General features: G+C 32.3%; 1 protein-coding gene and 1 long non-coding RNA gene across 2 annotated transcripts; both read left to right on the top strand.

Annotated features, from left to right (window-relative positions):
- Positions 1 to 276: 276 nt before the first annotated feature.
- Positions 277 to 20,651, top strand: LOC111716951 (uncharacterized; the record flags this gene model as incomplete). The annotated part of the gene is given in 13 exon segments (XM_023492465.1): positions 277 to 353; positions 2,261 to 2,360; positions 4,996 to 5,025; positions 5,308 to 5,348; positions 7,978 to 8,050; positions 9,221 to 9,265; positions 9,389 to 9,483; positions 9,786 to 9,872; positions 11,921 to 12,010; positions 12,663 to 12,748; positions 16,423 to 16,625; positions 17,506 to 17,610; positions 20,593 to 20,651. Coding segments are annotated over 13 exon segments (1,091 nt in total), but the record flags the coding sequence as incomplete, so codon positions are not given.
- Positions 14,119 to 16,414, top strand: LOC111716952 (uncharacterized). Its single transcript, XR_002768638.1, has 3 exons — positions 14,119 to 14,133; positions 15,118 to 15,121; positions 15,259 to 16,414. It is a non-coding gene; the product is annotated as an uncharacterized LOC111716952 (long non-coding RNA).
- Positions 20,652 to 21,083: the final 432 nt, after the last annotated feature.

The raw sequence follows: 21,083 nt of genomic DNA, 5'->3' as shown, positions 1-21,083 counted from the left end.
CGATTTGTATTTTACTTTCTAAATTCAGCAATTCAACCCATGGAATTTTCTCCTGCTCCATCTATACCTGCTCCGCGCTCAAACATTAAACCTGTAAAAAACTTTTAAATGCGAAAATTTTCTCATTTGCAATTCACTTTCTCTCCCTTGGGCGAACAAAAATATATTTACACTGTTCTCTGGGAGAAAAAGTTCAATAGTAATGGGATGAACAAGGTTAATTTAAGAAAACTAGTTATATAGGACAATTTTAAAGACTTGTATTTTTTTCTCCAGACTGTTCTAAAGAAGATGGAGGCCTTAGGGACAAAAGCTGAAGAGAGAAAAGCAGAGAGAAGGAAAATTCTTAAAAGGTAAAATAACAAAATTATTTATAAGCGAACTAAGTCTGTAATTAAACTGGTTTTTTTTCTTCTTTTTTAAAATAAAAAATTGTAAGTATGAATTGGTTTAGAAGTAATTTGTAATTAAAACATGTCTAGTAATCATGCATGCTCATTTGACAGGTCCTTGTTTCATGTTTTTTATTTTTTTTCCTTACTCCGATATATCCAGACTTTTTTAAGAGTCTGGTTCTTTATAGTTCAAAAAAATGGGAATTTTGAGGTTCTCTGGTTCAGATTCTTAAATAAGAAACATGGTTCTAATATATTCTAGATTTACTATGTTTAGTTGAAGATATTTTCTAAATTATTTATTGAAATGGCTCGAATTCTCCACACATGAAGTATTCATTTGTCAGTTTGTACAACTTTGGAATAGGAAGAGGACTTTTTGCAGTCGCGGCCATAAGGGGGGTTATTGGGGTTATTTACCCCCCCCCCTAGAATACTGGGGGTAAATACCCCCCTATAGAATCCTCGGGGTAAATACCCCACCTAGAATCCTGGGGGTAAAAACCCCTCCTTAGAATTCTAGGGGTAATTACCCCTGAACATATATTCAGGCCCTGAATAGCAGGGGTTACTCCATTTGCTGCCTCTACAAGTAACCTTTCCAGTTGCCTTGAACCCTTCCCTTCAAAAAAAAAAAAAAAAAAAAAAAATACATTCTTTATTGAATAGTCTGCACTTGTGTAAAGACGACTATTTTCATGATAGTAAAAGTTTTTGCGGTATTTTGCAGATGCCTAAACAGTCAGTAAACTTTTACTTCGGTTACTTCAGTAAAGTTCACTCACACACAATTGGACCTGGTTATAATAAAAAAAATATATATTATGAGTTAATTTCCTAAATACGATTTTTGGACCCTTGTCCGCCCCTGACTTTTTGACCCAAGTTATGTCTTTAAATAGTCCAATAAACATGAGACACAGCACTTGTAAGTTACCAGGAAAACTACTTGGTTTAGAACAACATTAAATACACACTCATTGTACGTCGTTTTCAGTCCACAGTTTTCTGGTTCTCACTGTATGTCTAATCAAGAGCCCTTTGAGCAATTTTCCTGAACTTTTGATATGGGAGCTCGGTAGTAGTTTACCTTTTAGAGAAACTTCAGTTTCAAAACAAATCTATTACAAGGGAAGAAAGTTTGGTCCAGACTGAGTGTCAGGTTTATCCCAACTGTGCAAAGTTATCTTTTTTAGCTTCTTAATATTTTTCAATTTAAGTTGAAGTAAAAAACCGTCTGCTTATTTTAATTTAGAATATATTTAAGGCTACATTTCTATAATAAAAACATAAATACTAAACCCCTGAAAATAAATAAATTTCAATTTTTTTTTTCTTGATTATTGATTTCATTTTACACATTTAATACTTTTACACATTTTTTAAGCAAATGCGAAGTTTTGGCGCAAACACGTTTTGGAACATGTCGTGATTTTGAGACATTCCATAGATTTGAATCTATGATACTTTTCTTCAAGCATTACATAATTTTGTTCTCACAATTAAATTGAACCGAAAAATGCGGAAAATTTTGCATTCAAATGAAGAAAACTTGAAATCATTTGTACTCTTCGTATTTAAAAATATAATGTGGAAAAAACCCCTTTAGTGTCAGATTTGGAACATTAGCAAGATTTGGAACTTACTTCCCCTGTATTAGTGGTAATTTCTGTTTGTCTTTTTGTACGTCCAACTTCAACTTATGAACCCTTTCACTGACCTAAATGTAATTTTAATTTGTTAAACTATTTATGATAATAATTGAGTATTCCAGGTTTCAAACATTTTATTCTGAGTAGATTGAATTTGGAAACGGAAATTTTCCGACAAAGCTGGGTGCCCAGGCTAGTATTATGTTATTCTAGAATGTTTGGAGAAATGGCTTTAGTTCTAGACAACCAGGATTCAGAAACTGTAAACTCGGTCCGCTACTCTGTTCACCAAAATCGACTAGAAGTCAGAAAAGTAAGATTATTTATGATTTTTTATGATAAATATTATCAGATGTTGAAGATGAGCGTAATTAGTGGTATTCAATTGTCCAATTCACACAAGTACCCTATATAAACTCTATATACTGATCAAGGAAAATTTTATTGTTTTCCAAGCTTGAGATATTTCGGTCTTAGACATACATTTCTAAATATTTTAACAGATTCTTTCTTTAACATATCCCGACTAGAATTATGACATATTTTTCACATGTGCAATGGATATAAGTTTAAATATATAGTTTTAAAATTATTAATGAAAGGAAGACGACATTCGAGATGAAATTTTTTCTACTTTTGCTACATTTAAGAACTTATTTAACAATCTTTAGGTTCAGTAGCTGTGTGGGGGGGGGAGAAAGGGTCGAAAAGTGCCATACCAATGGGCTGCTTTTTAACGTCATACCTAAAAGCTTAGAATCATTCATTGAATTATTTATGTGAAACTGTTTACTATACAAGTCATCTGCCTGAAATTACGATTATGTCATCTGCCCCTCAAATTACAATTATATCATCTTCCCGAAATAACAGTTATATCATCTGCCTGAAATTACAATTATGTCATCTACCCCTTAAATTGCAAATATATCGTCTGCCTGAAATAACAGTTATATCATCTGCCTGAAATTACAATTATGTCATCTGCCTGAAATTACAATTATATCATCTGCCTGAAATAACAGTTATATCATATGCCTGAAATTACAATTATATCATCTGCCTGAAATTACAATTATGTCATCTGCCCCTTAAATTACAATTATATCATCTACCCGAAATAACAGTATATCATCTGCCTGAAATTACAATTATGTCATCTGCCCCTTAAATTACAATTATATCATCTACCCGAAATAACAGTATATCATCTGCCTGAAATTACAATTATGTCATCTGCCCCTTAAATTACAATTATATCATCTACCCGAAATAACAGTATATCATCTGCCTGAAATTACAATTATGTCATCTGCCCCTTAAATTACAATTATATCGTCTGCCTGAAATAACAGTTATATCATCTGCCTGAAATTACAATTATATCGTCTGCCTGAAATTACAATTATATCATCTGCCTGAAATAACAGTTATATCATCTGCCTGAAATTACAATTATATCGTCTGCCTGAAATTACAATTATATCATCTGCCTGAAATAACAGTTATATCATCTGCCTGAAATTACAATTATATCGTCTGCCTGAAATTACAATTATATCATCTGCCTGAAATAACAGTTATATCATCTGCCTGAAATTACAATTATATCGTCTGCCTGAAATTACAATTATATCATCTGCCTGAAATTACAATTATATCATCTGCCCGAAATTACAATTATGTCATCTGCCCGAAATTACAATTTTCATCTGCCCGAAATTACAATTATGTCATCTGCCCGAAATTACAATTATGTCATCTGCCCAAAATTACAATTATATAATCTGCCCGAAATTACCAGAGAAGAAATGAGTTAATTAAAGTCGGCAATCTGACGTAATACCAGTAGAAATAAGTAAATCTAACGAAAAGAAGGATGTTTTCGCTAGTGGCACCATGTTTACGGGCTTGACAATAATTATTATTTTCCCAGAGAAAATGGATTCAGAAGAAGATTGATTTTAAAAGCTGAAGAGCTTAACAGGCGTGTTTAGAGAATTTTAGCCCCCTCCCTGGCCGTAAAAATTCTGTTGTTCTATATTTCAAGTCTACTGCATGTCCCATTGTAGCCCATTTTAGTCCCAATTCAAAGCTAAATATATTAAAATATATCCCTCTGTATATAGCTATGTCTAATAGTCTCCAGAATTCGACTACTCCAACTATTCCCAATTCAAGGACCATACATTATAATGTATCTCTCTACTGCAGTGCACATAGCGCTTCGAAAATGTTCAACTACTTTCTAAGGAAAACACCACCACACCTGATTTTAACTATTGCCCCTTGGGGGGGGGGGGCAAGAGGACTACTCCCCGCCCCCTGTATACGCGCCTGAGCAAAAGAAATAACATAGACAACAATCACTTAGTTTTTCAAAGTGTCTTCTATACAACTAACTATAATGTTAAATTCTGAACTTAATTTCATTTTTCTTCTGAGAAAAGATGCCAATAGAGGGATAAGCTATATTAGTTTTAATAAGACCAATTTATGTCATTGAATTGGGTATTACTAAGTGCGAACAAGTTTTTGAAAATCCCAGCAAACACTTTTTTGCGATTATGATACAAATTGCAAAAAATATATAGTTTAATTAAATTTTATTCAACTTATTTAAGAGTAGGTTGATAACGTTACTTTATCACCTTTTTGTAGTTTCATTGAAGATGTTATCTAAAAAATGTAAATAAAAAAATATTTTTTATTAAAAAAAATATTTAAAATCAATTTTTACATTTTTGATCCATGATTCTCTATAGATCTGAATACTTAAAGATCCGATTCCCTTTAGATCAAATAGTTCATAGATCAGATTTCTTAACAGCATTAAAACTCGGATTTGTGGTTTCTTTAGAAAATTGTTAATTCAGTTTCTGTTAGAAATATCCCCTTTCATATACCATAAACTCTTTCTTTTGGTCTTAATTATCATATATTTTTAGGAAGCAGTTCAGCTGTTGTCTGATATTAAGGTGAGATTTTGTACCAATTCAAACGATCGTTGATGGCCATTAAAGATCTTTAATGTTCATAAAGGATCGACAATATTATTGCTAAATTTTCTTAATCCCTTCAAATGCATAGCTTTAAATTGAGATTTTTGGAATTAATCACAAAAAATTTTGAAACAAAAAAAATAAAACTTCATGCATTTAAGACAGGTTTCTTTGAATTGTGTTAACCTTAGAGAAAATCCATCATGATGTGATGCTTTGTAGATTACATTTGATAAAGAAACCATCATTTTTTTTCAGGGAAGCAGTTCTGTGAATGAATTTGATGACTACCTAATGAAGTAAGATAAAATCATTTGATTTGAATTTGATTTCCTCTTCAGTGTTTTTTAAGGGGGTAGAGGTTATATCAGCAAAGCTAAAAATTAGACTAAAAGGCAAGAAGGAAAATATACGATTTAAATGAAACCAGTTCTGAGAAGGCCTAAAATAGCTCTACATGAAATAATTGTATACGTTTTCATTGACCTGTTTTCAAAACCGCTAACCCTCTTTAAGAACACTGTCTTGTGTAATTTTATTAATTTCATATTTTCACAATGTACAATTCTTAAAAGAACTGAAATATATTCTGGAATTATTTTCAAGATGCAAATTATAATTTTTACAGAAACTAAAAATGTAATAGAAATCTAAATTTGCTTCTGAAGCTTAAAATTTTTAAAAATGCTTTTTCACTTATTTTAAGATAAAACCTCATTTGCATTGCCCACATGTAATTTGTGTGAAAAATATAACAAACGACAGTTGCTTTTTGCTCTCGGAGGGGTATGGACTTTGCACAAAGTATCTCCTGGCTCCACAGCTCGATAAAGTGCTGCTTAAAGATGCTTATGACTTATCCTACAGGGGAGTAGCAAACTAGGAATTAAACAATAAACAAGAACTCCATCATCTGCTTATCAACTTATCAACATATCAGCTGAAAGGAACTCAGCAGTATAACCCCTGATAGGTATACAAGCCATGCACAATAGGCTTTCCAACGTAATAGATTATTCTCTTACACATAATTACGTGCAGTTACACGTAATAATTTTCATTTCGTGTAATTTCGCAGGATTACGAGTAATTGGGGATCCATTTCGCGTAATTTCTATAACGTAATTTCGCGAAATTTTGTATTGATTACGCATAATAAGGGAAACTATAAATTACGCGTAATTATGGCGTAATTTCACGTAATTTTTACAACGCAATTTTGCTAAATTTTGTAATGATTATGTGAAATAAGCGAAACTTTTATTTAACCGTAATTACGGCGTAAGTTCGTGTAATTTCTACCAGGTAATTTCGCGAAATTTTGTATTAATTACGCGTAATTAGCGAAACTTCAATTTCGCAAAATTATGCAGTACATTCTACAAAGTAATTTTACAAAATTTTGCAATAATTACATCTATGAAATTTTGAAGTTTTAACTTCTAATTTAAATAAAACAACTAACTTTTAAGGAAAATAATGTCACGCAAGTTGAATCAGAAATTTCAGCCAATACTATGTTGATGTAATTTTGTTCGACAACTAAAAAGTTTAACAAAGGGCCAACAATTTATTTTTATCAAAAAATACACAATCTATAAATTTTCAATTTTCAACGACTTGTTAATATTTCAACCTTCTTTCTCAAGTTTACCTTCCTTGTTTGAAAAAAATATGTCAATAAAATCGTCAAAATATGTTTGACATGGTTGTAGCAGGCATATCCTTACACATACTTTCCTGCTATAATTATTTCTGAGAATTAATATGTACTTTATTTATTACGGAATTGTTTTGTATTACGTAATTTCCCGCAATTACGCATTAATTACTCTTAAACTAAACTTTCTTTCGTAAACGTAATAAATGCGTAATTACACGTAATGCTCCTGCATAAGTGAAAGAAAGTGTTAAGGGTAATTACATGTAACATAATTACAGCTGGAAACCCTAATGCACAATGATAAATGTTTTTTACTTGGCTGGCTGTGAGGACTGGACTACTGTGGAAGATTCCACCTGATGGGGCTTTAAAGGCCTTCAACTCCCCATTAGAATTGCAGTTATGGTTTTCACTGATTTGCTGAAGTTGGAAAGACTTAAACACTTAAATATAAATATAAAGGAAAGCAGGGATCTTCTACTGAAATACCTCATACCCTTCCTCCTCCAAACTTCTTTTTCTCTTTCCTACCTGCTTGATGTCACAAGAAATATTTGGCGAGACCTCTAAATGTTAAAACAAGAAACAAGAAGAAAAAAGAAAATTGAACAGAAAAATGGAAGTGAACTCTCTGATGAGAAGCTTTACACTATCAATTTATTACAGAAAAATGGAAGTGAACTCTCTGATGAGAAGCTTTACACTATCAATTTATTCCATCAGTGAATGGAGACAACATTGGAGATGGGGCTGGGAGATGTCCCCCCCCCTCCATTTCATCTAATGTGTGTACTGTAGAAAAATAGGAAAGCAGAAACCTTAATCTAGTTCTGAAGCTGGCTGCTTGGTAAAACTGCTAGGACGTCTCAAAAAAATCTGTTTTTTTCAATATCAGCCAAAATATGATTGAAAGATGTACAAACAAGAAGAAAATGAAGAACAAGAAATATAGAAATGTCAAAACATTTAAGAATATTGTTAAAAATTTTTAATTTCAAAAAGATGTGTAATAAAACAAGTCTCAGAATTAATTTTTTTTGAATGATTCCAGAAAAGGTTTATTTCTCATGCGCTTCAAATAAATCGAAAAAAATAATAGTTTAGACTGTTCTATTGTCTTTATTTCCCGAACAATGTAATGTAATTTCACTTTTAAATTGTGGACTCACCACCCCCGCTTCCTTGCAGTAAATTAGTTTAAAATGGTTTGTTCTCAAATTTTTTAATTTTTTGTGCTTTCTTTAAATATAAATTTATTTTGTTAGGTTCAATGAAACTATAAATAAGATGGCATATTTGAGTGATGTACTAGATTTGGAGATTGCTGATAATACTGAGGTTGTATTGCTAGATTACCTTTAATGTTGATATTTATAATTTAATTGCAGGGGTGTACATTTTCTCAAAAAACCTTCCCCCCCTTTTGAAAATAATTATTTCCCCAGAAGTGGTCTCTGTTTGTGCTAAATGTAAGATTTTTACTTGTTTTTTTTGCTGAATTTGGGAAAATAAATTAGTTTTTGGGTTGTAAGTATAAAAAAAGAATGAGAACTTTTTTCCAAATTATCAAAAATCATTTCTTCTTCCTCCCCTACAGGGAGGGGGTGGAAGCAAGGTGAAATATTTTGAAAAATATACACCCCTGATAAGGGGGGATGGAAAGCCTTAAATGTAATATTTTGTACATGCTTGCTGATTTTGATATAAAAATGTTTTTACAGAAAGAGAAAAATTCAATTTTTACCAGAAATAACTCAGTTTTGTGTGCAATGCGGTTTTAAGTTAGCTAAATCTATCTAATATTAGATGATTTAAATCTGAATCCCATGCAAAACTGCTTTATTTAGACTTAGTAGACATGAACAAAATATTTCATTTTTGGATGAAAACGCAATGATTCACAGCTTTTAACATAAATTTAACAACTACTGCCTATTGTCTTAAATTAACGCTGTATTTCTCTATAATAAGCATTTAAAAGACATTTTGTTGAGTTGATAGATATAGGGGTGCGGCTAGGAAGCACTACGAGTGAGCATTTGCCACAACTTGTATGTTTGTGAAAAAACTGGGGGATGAAGGCTATTTAGGTGCGACTTGCCATCACCCCCTCCCCTGGGTTTCTGTTTTACCCAACTTCAATCTGTTTACCTATAAACATATCTTCATATCAATTAAGTGGTTCCAGGTTCAAAAAGGATTTATCTGGGCGAAAATTGTACACCCCTTTCACAACACCTAAAAAATTCCATCAAAATTTAGGCATTTGAATCATGCACAAATAGTTTATAATCAAATCTACCCCTAAAGGCTATCTTTGTCCCAAAAACAGCATGTTAGTCCTTAAAATATGTACGTCACAAAGTAAAGTCTTACTCCTCCCTTTAAATGAATTTTCTTTACAATTTGGTCCTAAAGATATATCCCACCTTAAAAAATATAGAAATATTAGATACGCGCAAATATAAATGTATTTAGAAAAATGACATTAAAACAGATGTGTTGTAGGATTTCCGAAATCTGTCTGAAGACTACATTTTTGTGAAGTCCAAGGTTAGTTTGTTTCCTGAATTTTAAAAGACCTTTCAAATGCCACAAGACTTAAAATCATGAAAAGCGAATCAGTATCTTTTATTAATGATCTCAAAATATTCTTTAACAATGCTCATCATTTAGAATGTTGATCCTAAGAGCTTCAAGATGTATATAAACACTGTGCTTGAAAATAAGATGAAGGCCGTTATTCTTGCACCCGCCTCAGCAAATTTTAGGTTAAATATTTTGTCAATCTGCAGAATAATTTATTTATTTGATGTGTAATCCAAAGGGATGACTTTAATGTAGAGATAAAGAGTTGATTGTCAAATTAAAAGTTCCAACAAGACCAAGCTATTTGGGAAATTGAGTCACATCACTTAGGATCCAGCTCTGAACAAACTAGATAATTAGAGATAATTGAGGCCCTAATGGGCACAAACCCCATGCTCTCAAATATAAACCCACACAGAGAAATAGAAACATGAAAAAAGGATAAGGTTTTGAATTTTTAATTAAACCTATTTTTTTTGTTCAGAAGTCATTTTGTGCTATCCTCCCTTCATATAAGTTACTATGCTCTACACACTGATCGTAAAAGAGCTTTTGAGTTCCCAATATTCAGGTAAAAGCATCATGACTAAACCTTTTTAACTTATTTTAAGCCTACCATATTAAACCTAAAACCTAAATATACTGAAGTCTCTATATTGTGAATGTATATTTAGGTATTTTAACATAAAAATAGGGTTTTTAAAAACTTTTGGTAAAGTTCTGTATATTTTCATAAAATTGATTTGGGAGAAATAAAACACAAAGATTTAGGAACAAATTGACGTTTTTGTTTGTTTTAATGTCAGTATTTTGTAAATTTAGACTTGATATTTTCCAAATATTAAAAATTCAAAACTCTGAATATTAAAAAAAATACAAGGGGAGCCTAAAAATTTGCATAATCTGCATGCAAAACTTGTCTTTTGTAACCAAGCCAAAGTTTCCACCTTGATGTACTGAGGAACTGAGGATTATGATCTATAATGATCCATTTTATCATCATCTGATGCAAGTGATTGTAGTTTCTCAACATTGTTGGGCATGGTCCTGCACATTGGTTTCCATTATTTTCGCCTTCATGGAGCTTTGGTCTGATTAAACAACAAGCTTCAGATAAAGCTTCAGCAGCAAGTTATGTGGATAACAGGATTTCTTTTCAATTCTGAATCCAGAAATTTGAAGAGTCTGTTAGGTAACACCGATCATCAGATGAAGTTTCATAGCTGTTGCAAATTATCAATGCACGATATATGTGTCCGTGTCATAATCAAATGGTTCAAACTAGCAGCTTTTTAAGGAAGCTGTAGACAGATTTCTTGGAATGTTTCATGTCAGCATTTTAAAATTTAACCATGTTTTTACAAATTTTTCCAAAAGTTCTCAATCTAAGATCTCTATATTTGTTTTTAAACTCATCCTTGCTCAGGTCACTTTAAGCGCAAGAATGTGTTTTTGATGCACAAGATAGTCCAGGAGAACCAAACCCCACTTCATATCATAGGGATACATGAAGTTTTTTAAATGTTATTAAGGTTGAGGATATCTAGAACAGACTTGACATTAAGATAACTTTCTTGGATATTCTCAGAAATGCCTATTATTATGAGCAATTGCTTACACCACCATCTATGAATTCATGAGAAAATGCCAATCAGAATATTTCATTTCTTTTTGCTATAAAGAACCATCTCTTAATTTGAAATTATATTTATTGAATAATTCTAACAAAGAATTTCTCTTTACAATTTCTCAGAAAGTAAATCATTTTAACTTAAACGCATTTTTTGCCATAACGAAACATTTCTTAGATTTTCCCCTATTTTATGGCTAAATAAGGGCTCCTTCCTGATATTTACTTGTTTTACAAAATGTGTCCCGGCAAGAACTCTTAGACAACACATTGCAGGGTGAGGGAAAACTAGCTGATCACTTCAGTAACTTTTTAGGCTCCCCATATATTTTTTTTATTTTTGGGATATTTTTACTTTTAGTGTTTGGAAAATATTTTTATTATTTTGTAACTATTTTTTACTTGGCCTTAGCTCAGGACAGTTATGTGTAAGAAATGTAAATAACGATTGTATTGGATTTGGAAAGTAAGTTGTTATTAAACCAGTGTTTCTAGAATGCATTATCAATTTAATCCGAAAGTTTGGATGTTTTGCCAAGATTTCTTTAAATGTTATTTTTAAACGATTATGACTCTTAAGATACATCATTTTCAGACCCCTCACCCACTTAGTTCCACACATGAAGTCCTTCTGCCCCTAGATTTTATTATTCTGATAAAAGTTTTTCCTCATTCCCTTCAAAAAGAGAATTTTTAGGCAAATGGTGAAAATGACATGATTTTTTAAAGAACAAGTTAGAAAATTTAAGTTTAAAAAAATTTTGTCCAGTAATTTGCAATTATTATTAATTTTGCTTAATAATTCATTTACACAGATTGGAGGTCACAATTCTCCTTTTAAAGTTATGGCTACTACTTTGATATCTTCCTCCCCCCCCTCAAGTACCCAAGTGCTTCTTAGGTTTGATATCCTGCTGTAAGACATGACACAACAATTTGTAGGTTCCTGGTATATTATCCTAATTTAACTACATTTTATTTCTTGGCAGTGGGTATCTTGAATTTCTTTTGATGACTGGTAAAGCAGAGTTGACCTCTGATACTAAAGCTGAGATAAAATTGTCTCCATCACCGACAAGGTTACCAGTAATTTTTATATTTTTTACTTAATTGATGGATTAAAATACTTTTTTTATGATCTGTAACTCATATCTTTTAATGTGCCCTGGGACCAGATTTAATTAATAGATTTGGTTAAAATTACGTATATTAAACCACTTCTTTTCAGCTTGGCCGGCACACAAGATATTTGGATAAACCAGTGGTACCTGAGACCTGAGCCTGCAATTTTAAAAATTTGGGATAAAACTGCTCAGGTCTAAGTGTTGTTGGGCCTTATTTATGGCTATGGCTTGAGCTTTTGCATTCAAGCTGCATTTATTTTCAAAAAACGGTTTAATATTCTATTTTGCGGATTTTCATAGTAGGAATTTGCGAATTCCGGGTTTTTATGAGAACAAGACTCAACATTTAGCCTTATTCTCCACTAAAACCAACCATTATTATTTTCATTGGGCCTAACTCCTTAAGTCGAGCCAAAGGTCTTGCATTTGTCAATCATGTGACACAAGCTGTCATAAGTGTTGGGTTGAAGATTGGGTCTTAAGTCTTGCTGTTAATTGAACCTGGTCCCTGGACATTTTTGTAATTAAAATGTACATCAGTTATAAAAATTTAGATTTTTAAAATGATCATTGTATTCAAGTTTTATAACTGAATAATGTGCTGCAGGTTGGGAATGGTGGAGGTAAAATTTCTCGGGACAAAGATTAAAGATGGTGGAAAGAAGTCATTCTCAGAGGTCTTTACTCCAACAGGTGAACAATTTTACACTTTTCCCAAGATTTTTGTGTTGGTTGACATATTTGATAATTGTGATACATGCACTAGCTTTGTGTTTTAACAGTAAAGTAAAATTTTTACATCCAGTTTGATCTTTTTGATTAGATGAAGGATTATATGGAGTTATTTTGCCCCACAAAGGATAACTGAAAAAGTGTTACATTTCTTTATTAAACTCAAATTAGGGATAAAGCTCCGGGGTGGGGGGAATATAGATTACATAAGTGTAGTTAATGTAATAAGTTTATCATAGGATATAAATTAAATGAAAGGTGAAAGCTGAAAGGTAGGAAAGGAAGCCTTTTAATTAATGAGAGTTTGTTAAGACCAAAAATTATTGGAAAATTTTAACAAACCCAATGAAATTAAGGAATCACCATATAAATGGGGTTGTATATTGTCAACAGGGAAGGTAAACAATAAATCAGCTTGCTATGCACACAATTCTTTAAATTTAACTCCTAGGGCACTTAGCTGTGTTTTTGCAAATGGGATAAGAAATGTTAAGCAAGGAATTGATATTTTTGACGATTGAAATCTTGGTTCTTGTAAGATTTATCTCAGACAGACACTTTGATAAAGTGTAAAGTTGTTGAAATTATCTGAAACAACAATGTATTGATCAAGTTGAGTACCTTTTAAAATCGGTGTTTTGTGCTATTTTCTACAATTCACTGAACCAAAGTGTTCCCAGATTTCAGAAAAGGCATTTGCCAAGCCAGTTGATCATGAAAGACTACACTTTTAAGGCATTCTAAACCTAGGACAGGAATACAAATTGACCTTGATCATGGATCCTTGCAAAGCTTACATCACAGAATCGAGAGAGTGTAATGAGTTCACTAAAGAATATTACATAAATGATTTATTAACATTTATGATGGAACATTCTTGGCTAAGAACACAAAGAACGGAATGGAATAGAATGGAACTGTTCTTGACCAAGAACACCAAGAATGGAACAGAATAGAACGTGGATGGAACGATTGAAAAAATAATCATCTAGCTTAAAACCCTCGTTCTAGAGCAGAACGGAACGATTAAAAAAAACTTAAAACTTGCCCAGCCCTTATCTCCAGACCTTGAAGTCACTTAGTCCCTTGGCTTGCCAGTAGCACTTCCATCAGACCTTAATCCTTCCTCTGGAGAGAAATGTAGAATGTTTCTTGGTATTGCAGGTTCACACAACCCTTACGGGTTTACCCCCCCCGCAGGTTCACTCAACCTTGACAGGTTTACCCCCCCACCTTTCCCCAACATCTCCACCTTTTGAAGACACAGGACAAACCATGCAATTGTAAACAATAGCCTTGTTGCTCCTGTTGAAAGCCTGATCTTTGCTCTGTTCTGTAGTTCTCTTGTTTCCTGATTAATTCCTCCAACCTGATCCTGTTTAGGTGAATGAATCTCCATTACGTATTTTGTCTTAATAACCTCCACATAGCACTATGCTCTGGCAACCAATCCCTTAGCAAAGCCTGCTATTTCAGCAACATGTGTATGCCAGCCTCTGAAACCTGAAATCTCACCAGCACATTCAAACTTTGATGCCTAGAATGGGTCTCAGGTGATCCTTCGGTACAATTTTACATTCCTTGCTACGACCTTCAGTTGCAAATCCTCTACCCAATCACGACTAGTACCCTTCTTTCTATCCTTTGTCATCAAGGATTTTCCACTAGCACAGAGGATATCATTCTTGTAGTTTGGATAGAACCACTTATCCTTAGCAGGGATACCAGCCAGACCTAGACATTGAATATGGTATCCACTGTTGCATTTGTCACACATAATAATATCCACCTAGTCATGCTTCCACCACATTTCCTGCTTTCACACTATACAGTTTATTTCAGGATTTTCTAAACATTTCTCACAATCCCATCTCAGAAAACTCAGACCAGGAACCTTTTATATTTCCAGATTTGTGATTTTACACTTAGCATTGTACCAGAAGTCTACTTGTCTAGGTGTTCCATATCGTAGTTTACAAAGTAGATTTCTACAATCTTTGTCATTTAAATTGACCCTTACTTTTACACTATCTATAATCATCTACTCCTGCAGGTCCAACTCAACTTTATACTCAAAATTTTTGGTCTTGCTGTTCTTGTCCTTACTGACCTTCAGCACTTGATCTATAAACCAGGATCCTGTTTTAGAGCACAGTATCTGCAAAGACTCCTTCCTTCCATCCAGACTCCTTAACTACTTCCGTATCCTCTACTACTGCAAGAACATTTTCTTTCTCCTTCTCGTGAGAGTTTTTTTTTGTTCACCAAAAACCTGCCTTGGGATTAGAAGGATCACATCAGTACCTCCAACACTGAAGTCTTAAATAGAGTTAAGTTCTCTCCCCTGGCAGAATCATTTTAAGCAGTTTACCCTTGACAAAAAGTCTTTGACTCTTCAGTCCCTGTCAAACTATTTCCGATTCTACAACTCATCTTTTCAGATAAAGTAACAAACAGGATAATTCTTTAAGAAGTGAATCAAGCAAATATAAGCTTGAAAAAGAATTTACTTCTCTCCAAAGGGCTATAGATTCTTATTAACAGTTACTAGACTTGTTGTTAAGGAGGGTTGTTTACTGTTTAGTTCTCATTATTCTCCTAACTATTTGTGGGTTTGAACTCAACCATTTGCTCATGTCCCACCTTCTTAATGCATTGGAGGAAATTAGCACTTTTTGAGTCAGATGCTTAAATTTTCCAATACATAATTATTTTTTACTATAATTTCTTGGGTATGTGCCTATGGAACCTCACAATTATGATATAATAATAATCTATTGCACCAGGTTCCCTAGACTCAGCTGGTCTTGTCAATCATCCACAAACTTGAGTATCCTGAAAACAGTTTCATCTGTTGTAAACAAGCTAAAATAATCTGTTACCAATGTCAGCCCTAATGGATCCAAATCTAGAGATCTTAATAAGGTGTATTCGATTTCAAACCCTACTTCATAGCTCAGGTATATGGTGCTCTGGAGTCTGCATGAATTGCATGAACAAACTCACCTGTTGAAATATTTGCAGTCTCCTCCTAATTCCCCTTCTATCCAAGCTTCTTTTTCAGTACTCAGGGCTATGAATGAACCCAAAACAATTGGTTCTTTCCCATAATACTCTACATTTATGCTATAGTCATCAACATTCTATCATACATTTTCCAGAAGCACTATCATCCAAATAAGTGCTTTTCTGCCAGGGAACTTGATTCTACTGACTTGTCTCCATTCCATGTTTATTAATTCACAATTGGGGAACAGGAGAAGCACTGAGAGTAAATGGTGCAAGCCTTCATCTAATTAAACCATCTCCTCTTAGGCTTCATGTCCTACATTTTCAACGGTAACTGAGTTAAGTAAGAAATTATTTGTTTTTGGTTAGAAACCTCAAGCCTCAAACATGTACAAGCTATCTTCATTCAGTAGTTTTGTTTCACATGTTGAATTGTACCTTCTTTGTGCAGAAGTTTTGAAATAACATTTAAAATATGTTAACTTTATATGATAGTGTAAAATTAGAAAATTTCTCTCCCTTTCGGTTAAACTTGGAATATACTGTTTGCCCTGATAAAAGTAAGAAGTAAGGATGGAAAAGGTAAATTATGTTTCTAAGAATGATATATAATGAAAACTTTTCAGGAGCTGTACCATTAACAAGCTTTCTCATGGACGTATCATGGAATCAAACCTTGTCCAAGTTGGATGAATCTAGGATGGTAGAAGTATCTTGCGTTGACTCCCGTATTTTTGATGAAACTACCACTGTTCCATGTGACCTTGTGTTGACCTGTGAAAAGTGTGCAGATGAATCTTGTGCAAACTATGAATCTTATATGGACCAGGCAATTTCAAAGAATGAAACAATCACAATTTTCACATTTTTTACTTACAGGTCATAAAACAATCTTTTCAGCTACAGAGAAACGATTTCTGGACAAATATCAACATTTTCCACTTCTCTTTTCTTGTCCATATATTTGTGTGACAACTCTTAACCCCATACCCCTCATGTATATTAGGCAAAGAATGAAACAATCACAATTTTCACATTTTTTACTTACAGGTCATAAAACAATCTTTTCAGCTACAGAGAAACGATTTCTGGACAAATATCAACATTTTCCACTTCTCTTTTCTTGTCCATATATTTGTGTGACAACTCTTAACCCCATACCCCTCATGTATATTAGGCAAAGAATAAAACAATCACAATTTTCACATTTTTTACATACAGGTCATAAAACAATCTTTTCAGCTACAGAGAAACGATTTCTGGACAACTATCAACATTTTCGGCTTCTCTTATCTTGTCCATATATTCTTGTAAATATTTTTTTCCTTTTTTCGTTATTTTATGCTTAAATTTAATGAACTTGTTCAGAGATAAGATATTTATTGATAATCTCTTTTTTGTTTGCAGCTTCTTGGATCCAAGATCCAGAATGTTAAATGTTCCCGATCCAACAGATCCAGATAGTAAGCAATAACTTTAAAGCTTTAATTCCAAAAGGAAATGTTTTCATGACTAAAGAAGAAAAATAAGATTCACTTTAGTTATTAAGACTAATTTTAACATAAGAGCCTAAAACTGCAGAATTTGAAATATTTTTTGTATTTATACCTTAATATTATTCTTTTCTAAATAGTTAAAAACTGGCAAAAACTAGTGAGTGTGAAAATTATTGATTATCATAAATATGTTTGAAAGAAATTGTCATTTAGCAAAGTATTTTGGAGAAAAGTTACAGAGAAAAACAGCAGGCTGATTCTTCTGCACATGAAGAATCAATATGGCGTTTTGATGAATCATCAACTGGGCATGGTGTGGTAAGTATATCAAATATTTGTATATTTCTGACAAAGCAAGATTTTAATGAAGGTGACCTGGCTCTTGAAGCATTTTGATTATGTATTTGGATTCAGGGTTCTTGATCCGGGTTCAGAAATTAACTTATCATTAAAAATATCTTATCTATTCAGTTATATTATTCTGTAATGGCTGTTAAAGCATTTTTTGTGGATATGATGGAATTTGTATTTAAAGTTGATACTTGAAGAATGCGAAGAAATCCACAAACAAGTTGATATAGAATAAAAATTTAATATAATGATGATTAAGAAATAACTTTTTCTACCATTGATTTCTTCAGAATTCTATTGAGTAATACGTTCCAATACAATTATTTAGTTTACTTTTTTTCACTTTTTGTCCGGTTTATTAATGGAAACATTTCGTCTGTGGACCATCCCTTCTGGTGAAATATAAAAAATGAATTCATGCTCTTACTTAAAATTTAAGCACTGTAAGAACGTCTTATTAAATCCTAAAGCTAAAATAATTCTGCTCTCTTAGTACGAAAATGATACCTGGCTGGTCTCTGCCAGAATTTAGATGTAATTTTAAGAGACTTTTCATGCAATGTGTTGCAAGTCAGACTCTCAACAGTACCCTATAAACCAAGGGTGGGCCAATAGAGAATTTAAATACTGTACAAATATGAATTCTGTAATACACAATGTTGTCTTGGTTTAGCAGTCATAGAGTTAAGAGCACTAATAGGATAACTTATTTCATGCTTGGAAATATAAAAATGTTAGCTTTTTCATCATATCTAACTCAGGGATTATGAACATAGATAAAGATAGATTACTCATAAGACGACATTTTTCAACTTACCAGATATAAATGTACACAGATGTTTAAAATATTTTCCAAACTTATAGATTACCTAGGTTGGTTGTTTACATTGACTGTTCATATGTTATTGAGTACATGAGGTTTACACGACTTCCGTAGAGAGAAATTTTAATTTAGTTTAATTTAGTCCTAATGAAATATTGCTCCTTAAAATATTGTTCTTCAAATAATTCCACTCCTGAACTTAATTTACACTGTATCCGGGAAGAATGATTAAATGCAGTATATTCAATAATGTAAAATAAACCATAACCGTCTTTTATTTGTAATTTTTCCAACTCGAGTTAAATATATACATTTTTGGAAAAAGAATGTCTTAATAGCTGAGGCTACAGATCGGTGGACATTTTTGCCCCCAACCCTATTTTTTCCAATTGGGATCTCATCTGTGGCGTTACTAAAGTGGGGGGGGGGCAACCTGATTTCGCCCCCTCCTCACTGGTGGTGTTCCAGGAGAGGCTTATATTTTTTTCTAGGGGGAGTGAAATAATTGAATTATAGGGCAAAATTTTTGCAATGCCACAAAAAATTTTATCAACCCCTTTAAAAAAATTCCCCCCCCCCTAAATTTTTTTACAGTGAATTATGTCAAAACCTTGAACAGCTTGAAGGTGGAAGGTTTAAAATGTATTAGTGAGGTTTGGATTTTTTTATTTATTCTTAAAAATCAAAATAAAAGGGCTAGAAAATGCCTGCTCTCTCTTCTTGTGCTCCTAATTTTCCAGGGAAATTGAAAACTGCAAATCAGCTAAAGAGAAGATACAAGTCAGAGTAAAAATTCACTGCTCTTTATTAAATTTTGTAAAAAAATTTATATTTAAAAATAAATTAAAAAAGAAAGTATTAATTCAAAAATATGTTCCTGTAGTGTTTATTCAAGAATATGTTTTGATATGTTTCGATCAATCAACAAGAAGCTGGTAGTTCTGGACAGTAAACGACATTCTCAATCTAAAGAATTATGGTCCATTATGAAAGGAATGGGATTAGAGATTCCTCTTATTTCTATATATTCTTTTTTTTGTTATTTGCAGTTCCTTCCTAAATATGCAAGTTCTTTTTGAAATTTTCATTTCAAATTAGGATATATCTTAAATTGATAAATTACTCGAAAATAAGTTAAATCAATTAAAGATCCTAACCTTGGTTTTCCTGTTATATTATACAAGTCCCAATAAACTTGGGAATTAAGAAGCTGTCATAATTTACAGGTTTATGCTTTCTGAAATGTGGTCTGCCTTTACAATTGAAAATAACATATGATCTTAATTTTTATTGTGAACACTCTGTTGATATTGTGCAAGAAATTAAACAAAAAACTTTTTAACTTTAAATATTAAAGAATTTTAGGGTCAAGGATTACCTAATTAATAGAGATGGCAATTAAATAATGCTTAAATTTGTATTGGTTTTATCATTCTTAATTATTGATAGTTTACGAGATCATGCCTGTGTTTGGTTAGCTTGGTTTAGTTTAGGTTGAAAGCTCAAAATTGTGCCCAATGTATGGAATTGATAGTTTACGAGATCGTGTCCATCTGACATTGATAGCTCAAGATTGTCCGGTTTGACATTGACTGTTGAGTTATACCTGGATTAATACGGGTTTGAAAAACCCTTATAGAATAGGGAAATTACTACACATCCACCAAAAGTGAGTTCATTGTGTTTTATAGAATTTGATGTATTCTGAGTACTAGATTCTCTATTGGCCTTACCTTGCTTAAAACCCGTAATCCCTTGTTTTGAGTAACACTTAGGATGATATCAAAAGTTGAAAATCATGTATGCCCTAGGTACTTCAGAAAAGAAGTCACAATTAAAGATTATTAATTTCAAGCAAAAAATTAAGGATTTTTCATTCACTCTTGATTGTCAACAGATGTGTAACTCATTAAGAATCACTTAAAATGTAGTCCCTTAACTGAGTTTAAAATTACACTCAATATGATTTTTATTTTAGTAATTTATCTTGCTATTGATAAAACTCAATTCTACCATTTTCACTTTAGATCCATATTAATTCAAGATTAACAAACTTCATACCTTAAATAAAGTATTTTATCCAACTTGCTAGTTAAAAGTTTGTTCAACATTTTATTTTATTTAAGGAAAATGAAGCTGAGGTTTCATTATGGGAAATTGAACAAGAGGATCCATCCAAATTTAGGTAAATTTTTATCTTAAACAAACCTAATAGTTGTTTATGAAAAATGAATTGACACCTTTTTTCAACCTCAATTTGTAAAAAGGAAAGAATCTTAACAAAATTAAAAGTGACCTTTGCTCCATTTAAGAATGTTCATTATTTACCTTTTTCCTGGTCAGAAAGTTAAATGATGTAATGAACTTTGTAGTAGTTTAATCTTTCGAACAGAGATCTGCACCATTTTGGCTCCCTAGCAAATATCATTTATATATTCAAAAAATTACTTTTTGCTCTCATATAACAGATCTCAAGTAGTTTGGTAGAAGCCGCTAAAAAATGGAAAGTATAATTTGATACTATTGTTATCCATCTGCTAAACAGTAGTACCAAGTTGTTAAATATTTCCAATAGATGTCAGGTATAAGATAAGATAAGATAAGATAAGGGAGGATC

This window comes from Eurytemora carolleeae, unplaced genomic scaffold (genome assembly GCF_000591075.1).
Source record: "Eurytemora carolleeae unplaced genomic scaffold, Eaff_2.0 scaffold2288, whole genome shotgun sequence".
Taxonomy (NCBI): Eukaryota; Metazoa; Arthropoda; class Copepoda; order Calanoida; family Temoridae; genus Eurytemora; species Eurytemora carolleeae.
The sequence above is the reverse complement of the archived record's forward strand: the minus strand, read 5'-3'. Positions and strand labels throughout refer to the sequence as shown.